Below are 9,574 nucleotides of genomic sequence, written 5' to 3'. Positions count from 1 at the left end.
CATATTATGCACGTGACATGTTAAATAAGCTGCAGCAATTGAAACAAGGTGGTACTAGTGTGGAAGAATATTACCAAGCGCAACAAATGGGTATGTTACGTTGTGGCTTAGTAGAGGACGAGGAGGCTGCCATGGCTCGATTCTTGGGGGGCTTAGCCCGAGAAATTTATGATATTCTTAGTTACAAAGAGTATAATAATATATCTCGGTTATTTCACTATGCATGTAAAGTTGAAAGGGAAGTGCAGGGACGACGTGGTGCAAACAAGGGCTAACATTCCTGCAGGTAGAACTCCATGGACGGCTCGGAGTGGCGCTGCCTCAGCCGGTCAATCATCAGCTTTGACATCGACATCAGCACCCTCCAACAGCAACAAAGCGTGGCCAACACCTACACCCCCCCTCTTGTGCTGCAGAGGCTGCAGAAAAGCCCGCCAAAAGTGCGTCCTCTGTTGCTTCCACGAGCAGAACAAGAGATGTTCAGTGCCACCGTTGCAAGGGCTTTTGGCACATGCAGCGTGACTGCCCTAGCAAGCGTGTTTTGGTAGTCAAGGATGATGGTGATTACTCGTCTGCTAGTGATTTCGATGAAGATACACTTGCATTACTTGCAGCTAACAACATAGATAGTGAGGATGAGGAACACATCAAGGCTGATGTTGCGGACCAATATGAGAGTCTTATTGTGCAACATGTCTTAAGTGCACAAATGGGCAAAGCGGAGCAGAACCAGTGGCATAACCTTTTTCAGACGAAGTGTGTCGTCAACAAGCGTTCCTGCTGCACAATCATCAATGGGGGCAGTTGTAGGAACTTGGTGAGTACGGAGATGGTCACGAAGCTAGCTTTGCAGATGAAGCCACATCCCCACCCATACTACAAGTGACACTGTTTGGATACAAGTGATACTGTTTGCTATACAAGTGACACTGTTAGGATACAAGTGATACTGTTTGCTATACAAGTGAAACTGTTTGGATACAAGTGACACTGTTTGAGCATGTTAATAAATTTGATATTCCATTTGGATACAAGTGACACTGTTTGCTATGCTCTCATTTGCAAGGATGCCTTGTTTTCTTTTGAGAATATGCCTGTCTCTTTTCCTCATGCGGTCACTAACCTTTTGCAGGAGTCACGGAGTGATTTTTCGACACGGACACACCCAATACACTCCAATATGTCCAAAACTCATGTTTTCATGCTTTTCGAACTTTTTCATTCCGGTGAAAAACATCGCACCCGCGTGTGCCAATATTGGCATTAAATGACAAAAGTTTGCCACGTGAATCATGGAGTGATTTTTTGCCAAGAACGCACCCAATACACTCGAATATGTCCAAAAATCATGTTTTGGTGCTTTTTGAACTTTTTCATTCCAGTGAAAAACATCACACCTACGTGTGGCAATATTGGCATTAATTGAAAGTTCACCGCGCGAGTCACAAATTGATTTTTCGGTACGGACGCACCCAATACACTCCAATATCTATATCTATACTAATATAAAAAGGATGAATTGTGCCCAGCAATCCTACATGTGAAATCATTTTTGTCCTCAACCGTCCAATCTGCTGATCCAACGGTGATCTAGGCATCCATCTTTTGCAATACAACGGTGAAATCACGGATTCCATCGATTCCACCCTCCCCACCTCGGCGACCTCCTCCTCTCCACCGCGATATCCACGCCACCAACTCGCCACCGCGCTTTCCGCACACGATTACTCCACCACCGCGCTTTCCGCGCGCTATGACTTCGACACCGCGCCACCTCGCGATAATTGTGTCTGCGCTTCCTCGCCTGCCCCCGCCGCCGCACTCCACTACAGCCTGCCCCCGCCGAACGCGCGCCCAGGACTACCCCGGACAGTGCCGAGGTTGTTCCCCGCCGCCGCCGCACTCCAAGCAGCTTGCCCTCACTTGCTTCCCCCTTCTGCCAAAGGCTTGCCCAGGACTGCCCCCGACGGTGCTGAGGTGGGTCTGCTCATGGCTCCGCTGCTTCCACTCCACCGAGCCCCCATCCCCTCGATCCACTCCCCCGTGTCCCCGTTGCCGCTGTGGCTGTGGTGCGAAGGCATTGTACGAGTGGCCTCCCCTCATGGCACTGCAATCCTAGTAGAGGGCTTACCATCGACCACATTTGGCGTTTGACAATTCTGCTACCTCTGTTTTTCAGATGATTTCACGAGCATGTACACAACAACAATTATCAAACACGGTTCATCCCTAAATCAGGTAAGTAATCCCAAGCACCCTTTACTACCCCTTTCCCACCTCCATTTTCTTGAGCGCGATCATCTTAATTGCAATTTAGGTCAATCTTCTATTCTCTGCATCGCGGATTTTTTTTTTCACGAACGAGTTCTCCGCATCCTAATTGAATGGATGACACATGGAGCTTCTTTGGTATACACAGGGTACTGTCTAATATTGCACCACTCTTGTCATTGAAGCAACAGCAGCTTTATTATGTTTTAGTGCTGCAATCGATCTAAAGCAATACCTTGAAGTACATTTTGTATATTCTCTAATGCCTCTGATGAGGACATCAACACCATCGATACATCCACGTCCCCCCATGTATAGCATGATGGTCCTATTACCCGCGCTCGTGCACGTCAACTAAATTATCAGGTGAGTTCTTTCTTGAGTTCATATTCCTCTTCTTTATACCCCGGAGACGCGTGCACTTGTGTTTTACTCAGGAACGATGGAGAGGATCCAAAGGGAAGAGGATTCGCGCGGGGTGGATTCGGACTGCAGGGTAGCGCCAACTTCTGATGGCCGCCACAACTTCAAGCGAACTCCGATTTGGGCGTGCAAGTACTTCATGGAAAGCTTATCAAGTCTACTTTCAAATGGATCCAGCCGCATGTCCATATCTGTTCTGGAGCGGCCGCAATTGTCATTTTACTCCCGACTGTTTTCTGTCCATGGTGCTGCGTCACCTCTTCTGGCCCAATGGGCTGTGTATCCAAGTTGGGCCCATTAGGGGCGCGTCCTAGGGTTGGAGCACGACCCTATGGTCGTTCTTCCCCTCTTCTTATACCTCTAGTTGCCGCCAAGAACATACGGGGGTTTTGATGATAGAGATAGCTACTTGCTACCGGCTCGCAGCGCGCGTGTTGGCTAAACCGCCCGTCTGCCTGAATCGGAACCCCACCATATTGTGTTTGATAGTGAAACTTTCATCTTTATCTAGCAATTTCAGTGCTTGTTCTACTTGTTCTTGCTTGTTCTTCGATTTCTTGCAGGACGAGTGCCCTCGTGGCCGGGTTGACGCGCACCACAAGTTCGCGGCGACCATTGGAGACGGTGTATCGGTTGCTAAGGCGCAGCGTCTTTGGACGGTTGTAGTCGGGCCGTGAATGTCGTCTTCATCCAATCGAGTTATCCCTTACCTCTCATCGAAAGATCGGGCCACAAACCCTAGTGGATTCGCATCAGGTGGTATCAGAGCGTGGTTCATCGGTGAGAGAATTTACCCTTCCCTTCGTCATTAATTTTTTTTGCCTATAGTCCAGAAAAGACCAACAAAAAAAATAGTAGATTAGTTTTCCCGTGATCCATTGTGCTTTTTTACTAGTACTGCTTAGTTAAGGCTTGTTGAGTTTTCGATTGCATCGGTTGTGTTAATTTGCTGGTCTTAGTGTTAGGCGAGTAGAGTTTCGAGTTCTTGCCACCACCGCACATCGCCACCTTCATCAATTTTGCCGTCATCACCACCGTCACCGCCGTCGCAGTCACCCACCAAATCACTTTCTATTTGTGTTTGATCTGTTGCCGATAGCTTTTGTGAGTTGCCTTGTATCCTACCGCCACTAGAAAGGAAATAGATCCTTGATTCGAGTGACCTTCCTTAAAACAGTCATATCTTTTTCATACGGACTCGAAATTAGGCTTATAATATATCCACGGACATCTACAAAAAAAGTTACATCCGATTCTCCCCGCTTTGCCGGGTTCGGCAAATTTAAAATCGCCAAATTCCTCTTGCAAAATTCTGTTTTTGTGGCGAGAAGCTTTGGGACCTATTCGCATAGAACTTTGAAAAAATTCTACAAGCTTCATACTTTGTCCGTTTGAGACAAGATTTTCTGTGGTTGGTTCCAGTGTGCTCCTGGTTGTGAAAAAAATATCAAAAAAATAAAATAAAAAAAATAATAATAAAAAAGTTGTGTCTCTCTCCTCAGCACTAGAGAGAGCAAGCAAAAAAAAAAGAAAAAAGAAGAGGATCCAGCGAGCACACCCCACCATTCCCCCTTTGTCACCACCTTCCACCACCGTTTCTTGTTTTCGTTGCTGTTTGGGTTTGTGTTTTGTGGTGTCCTTTGTGGTTAGGCTCGCGTCTCTACTTCGACTAGCCTAGAACCAGCACTGTACACTATACCCTTGAGCGATTATTCAATTTGCATTGGCTAACGTGGTTTCTAGTTTTCTCTTGAGCATTGCTTTCAGCCCACCAACAGCTCCACCACAAACCCGACTACAGCTTGACCGGACTTGTTGCTACAGCACCGATGCACCTCGTTCCACGGTTGCTAACTTGTGGGTTGCTGTCCCCCTCCTGTGGGCAAGGTAAGAACTGGTAAGAGCTTGTGAGACAAGCTGCGAGTGAAGTGAGAGTGAGCGTCTTGCAAAAGCTACATCCCAATAGTTGTGTAGGGCTTACATTACATCCTCCATTGTTTTGTTGTCCTTCATTTCTAACCCATGGCAGGTCCAGAGGATAAAGATGAGGAGGGTGCATCTCATTCCCCACGCACCAAAGGCATCATCCAATACTTTACAAGGCAAGTGAAGCAGCACACAGAAGGACTTGATACAGATTTGCAGGTGACAAATGAGAAGATTGGACAATTGGAGTCCACGCAGATCTCCACCAACACTAAGCTTACAGGGCTGGAGACAGCGGTCGCCCGCATTGACACTAGCCTTGCTGCTCTTGTGAGGCATTTTGATGCTCTCAATGCTGGAGGCAATGGTGGGGGTAATGACGATGACATTGACGGAGAGTACGTCGAGGATAATTTGGAGGATGAATATATTGCTGACACTGAACAAGATGATCGAGATGCTCGAGATCGTCGACGGCTACACAACAATCGACGAGGTATGGGTGGTCGCAGCCGACGCGAGGTACGCAACAATGATGATGCTTTTTCTAAAATTAAATTTAAGATTCCTCCTTTTGTTTGATGGAAAATATGATCCTGATGCGTACCTCTCTTGGTAGATTGCTGTTGACCAAAAATTTGCAAGCCATGAGTTTCCTGAGAACACTAGAGTTAGAGCTGCTACTAGTGAGTTCACCGATTTTGCTTCGGTTTGGTGGATAGAACATGGCAAGAAAAATCCTAATAACATGCCACAAACTTGGGATGCTTTGAAACGGGTCATGCGGGCTAGATTTGTTCCTTCTTACTATGCACGTGACTTGCTGAATAGGTTACAACAATTGAGACAGGGTGCAAAAAGTGTAGAGGAATATTATCAGGAGTTACAAATGGGCTTGCTTCGTTGTAATTTAGAGGAAACTGAGGACGCTGCCATGGCTAGATTTTTGGGTGGGTTAAACCACGAGATTTATGACATCGTAGACTATAAAGATTACACTAATATGACCCGATTGTTTCATCTTGCTTGTAAGGCTGAAAGGGAAGTGTAGGGATGACGTGCTAGTGCCAAGGCTAATTTTTCTGCAGGTAAAACTTCATCATGGCAGACACGCACCACTCCTCCGGCCGGCCGTACTGCTTCTCCATCTTCCACACCCACAACCAGTCGAGCAGCACCTCCTCCATCTAGTGACAAGTCAGCGACAAAGGCTGCTCAGCCAGCACCGAGTGCTTCTTCAATGGCATCCACAGGCCGAACGAGAGATGTTCAGTGCCACCGTTGCAAGGGCTTTGGGCATGTGCAGCGTGACTGCCCTAGCAAGCGAGTTTTGGTAGTCAAAAAAGATGGTGAGTACTCCTCTGCTAGTGATTTCGATGATGATACACTTGCTTTGCTTGCGGCTGACCATGCAGATAATGAGCCACCGGAAGAGCACATTCGGGCTACATTTGCGGATCACTATGAGAGCCTCATTGTGCAGCGTGTCCTTAGCGCACAAATGGAGAAGGCGGAGCAAAATCAGCGACACACGTTGTTCCAAACAAAGTGTGTCGTCAAAGAGCGTTGTTGCCGCATGATCATTGATGGAGGTAGCTGCAACAACTTGGCTAGCAGCGAGATGGTGGAGAAGCTTGCACTTAGCACCAAACCGCACCCACATCCATACTACATCCAATGGCTGAACAACAGTGGTAAGGCGAAGGTAACAAAACTGGTGCACATTAATTTTGCAATTGGAAATTACCATGATGTTGTTGAATGTGATGTTGTGCCCATGCAAGCATGTAATATTCTGCTAGGTAGACCATGGCAATTTGATAGCGATTCTATGCATCATGGTAGGTCAAACCAGTACTCTTTTCTGTACCATGATAAGAAAATTGTGTTGCATCCCATGTCTCCTGAAGATATTTTGCGTGATGATGTTGCTAAGGCTGCCAAATCCAAATGTGAGAGTGATAAAAAAGCCCAATCTGATGGCAAGAAACCTGAGACAATCAATTTGAAACCCAAATGCTTACTTGCTACTAAATCTTATATTAATGAGTTGATTGCATCACCTTCAGTTGCCTATGCTTTGGTATGCAAAGATGCTTTGATTTCACTTCACGATATGCAGCATTCTTTGCCCCCTGCTGTTGCTAACATTTTGCAGGAGTACTCTGATGTGTTTCCCAAGGAAGTGCCACCGGGGCTGCCACCGGTGCGCGGCATTGAGCATCAAATCGACTTGATCCCAGGTGCTTCCCTACCCAACCGTGCGCCATACCGAACCAACCCTGAGGAAACCAAGGAGATTCAGCGTCAAGTTCATGAGTTGCTTGATAAAGGGTATGTACGCGAGTCTCTTAGTCCATGTGCGGTTCCGGTAATTTTGGTACCAAAGAAAGATGGTTCATGGCGTATGTGTGTTGATTGTAGAGCTATTAATAACATTACCATTCGATATCGTCATCCTATTCCTAGGTTAGATGATATGCTTGATGAATTGAGTGGCTCTATTGTGTTCTCCAAAGTTGATTTGCATAGTGGTTACCACCAGATTCGTATGAAGTTGGGTGATGAATGGAAAACTGCATTTAAAACGAAGTTTGGGTTGTATGAGTGGTTAGTGATGCCTTTTGGTTTAACTAATGCACCCAGCACTTTCATGAGGTTGATGAATGAGGTTTTGCGTCCTTTCATTGGAAAATTTGTGGTGGTCTACTTTGATGATATCTTGATTTACAGCAAGTCTATGGGTGAACATTTTAATCATTTACGTGCTGTTTTTAATGCTCTTCGTGATGCACGTTTATTTGGTAACCTTGATAAGTGCACCTTTTGCACAGATCGAGTTTCTTTTCTTGGCTATGTTGTAACTCCGCAGGGGATTGAGGTTGATCAAGCCAAGGTTGAGGCAATTCAGAGTTGGCCAACTCCTAAAATGGTCTCACAAGTGCGGAGCTTTCTAGGACTCGCGGGGTTCTATCGCCGCTTTGTGCAGGATTTCAGCACCATTGCTGCACCATTGAATGCGCTTACAAAGAAGGGAGTGCCTTTCACTTGGGGCACATCACAAGAGAACGCCTTCCACATGTTGAAAGATAAGTTGACCCATGCACCTCTCCTCCAACTTCCCGATTTTAATAAGACTTTTAAACTTGAATGTGATGCTAGTGGGATTGGATTGGGTGGTGTTTTGCTACAAGAAGGAAAACCTGTTGCATATTTTAGTGAAAAGTTGAGTGGGACTGTTCTGAATTATTCTACTTATGATAAGGAATTGTATGCTCTTGTGCGAACTTTAGAAACATGGCAGCATTATTTGTGGCCCAAGGAATTTGTCATACATTCTGATCATGAGTCTTTGAAGCATATTCGTAGTCAAGGGAAACTGAACCGTAGACATGCTAAATGGGTTGAATTTATTGAATCTTTTCCTTATGTTATCAAACATAAGAAAGGGAAGGAGAACATCATTGCTGATGTTTTGTCTAGGAGATACACTTCGTTGACACAACTTGACTACAAGATTTTTGGCCTGGAAACAATCAAAGACCAATATGCGCATGATGCTGATTTTAATGATGTGTTGTTGCATTGTAAGGATGGAAGAACATGGAACAAATTCGTCATCAATGATGGGTTTGTTTTCAGAGCTAACAAGCTATGCATTCCAGCTAGCTCCGTTCGCTTGTTGTTGTTGCAGGAAGCGCATGGAGGCGGTTTGATGGGACATTTTGGTGCCAAGAAGACACATGACATCCTTGCTAGTCATTTCTTTTGGCCACAGATGCGAAGAGATGTTGGCAGGTTCGTTGCTCGCTGCACTACATGTCAAAAGGCTAAGTCACGCTTACATCCACATGGTTTGTATATGCCTCTTCCTGTTCCTACTGTTCCTTGGGAAGATATTTCAATGGATTTTGTGTTAGGATTGTCTAGGACCAAGAGGGGACGTGATAGCATTTTTGTGGTTGTGGATAGATTTTCTAAAATGGCACATTTCATACCATGTCATAAAACTGATGATGCTTCTCATATCGCTGATTTGTTCTTTCGAGAAATTGTTCGCTTGCATGGTGTGCCAAACACAATTGTTTCTGATCGTGACACAAAATTTCTTAGCCATTTTTGGAGAACTTTGTGGGCTAAATTGGGGACTAAACTTTTGTTTTCTACTACTTGTCATCCCCAAACTGATGGACAAACTGAAGTGGTGAATAGAACCTTGTCTACTATGCTTAGGGCTGTTTTGAAGAAAAATATCAAGATGTGGGAAGAATGCTTGCCTCATATTGAATTTGCTTATAATCGTTCCTTGCATTCTACTACAAAAATGTGCCCATTTCAGATTGTGTATGGTTTGTTGCCTCGTGCTCCAATTGATTTGATGCCTTTACCATCTTCTGAAAAACTGAATTTTGATGCTAAGCAACGTGCTGAGTTGATGTTAAAACTGCATGAGACAACTAAAGAAAACATAGAGCGCATGAATGCTAAGTATAAGTTTGGTGGTGAAAAAGGTAGAAGGGAATTGAATTTTGAACCTGGAGATTTGGTTTGGTTGCATTTGCGAAAAGAACGATTTCCTGATTTAAGAAAGTCTAAATTGATGCCTAGAGTTGATGGACCATTTAAAGTGTTAGCAAAGATTAATGAGAATGCGTATAAGCTTGATTTGCCTGCAGATTTCGGGGTTAGTCCCACATTTAACGTTGCAGATTTGAAGCCGTATTTGGGAGAAGAAGATGAGCTTGAGTCGAGGACGACTCAAATGCAAGAAGGGGAGGATGATGAGGACATCAACACCATCGATACATCCACGTCCCCCCATGTACAGCATGATGGTCCTATTACCCGCGCTCGTGCACGTTAACTAAATTATCAGGTGAGTTCTTTCTTGAGTTCATATTCCTCTTCTTTATACCCCGGAGACGCGTGCACTTGTGTTTTACTCAGGAACGAT

The 9,574-nt window shown here is 45.2% G+C and overlaps 1 protein-coding gene across 1 annotated transcript; it reads left to right on the top strand.

Annotated features, from left to right (window-relative positions):
* Positions 1–296: 296 nt before the first annotated feature.
* On the top strand, positions 297–8,344 carry LOC127756267 (uncharacterized; the record flags this gene model as incomplete). The annotated part of the gene is made up of 8 exons (XM_052281651.1): positions 297–440; positions 518–677; positions 4,462–4,581; positions 4,724–5,142; positions 5,240–5,329; positions 6,743–7,298; positions 7,461–7,552; positions 7,979–8,344. Coding segments are annotated over exons 1-8 (1,947 nt in total), but the record flags the coding sequence as incomplete, so codon positions are not given.
* Positions 8,345–9,574: the final 1,230 nt, after the last annotated feature.

Source organism: Oryza glaberrima, chromosome 12, assembly GCF_000147395.1.
Source record: "Oryza glaberrima chromosome 12, OglaRS2, whole genome shotgun sequence".
Taxonomy (NCBI): domain Eukaryota; kingdom Viridiplantae; phylum Streptophyta; class Magnoliopsida; order Poales; family Poaceae; genus Oryza; species Oryza glaberrima.
The sequence above is the reverse complement of the archived record's forward strand: the minus strand, read 5'-3'. Positions and strand labels throughout refer to the sequence as shown.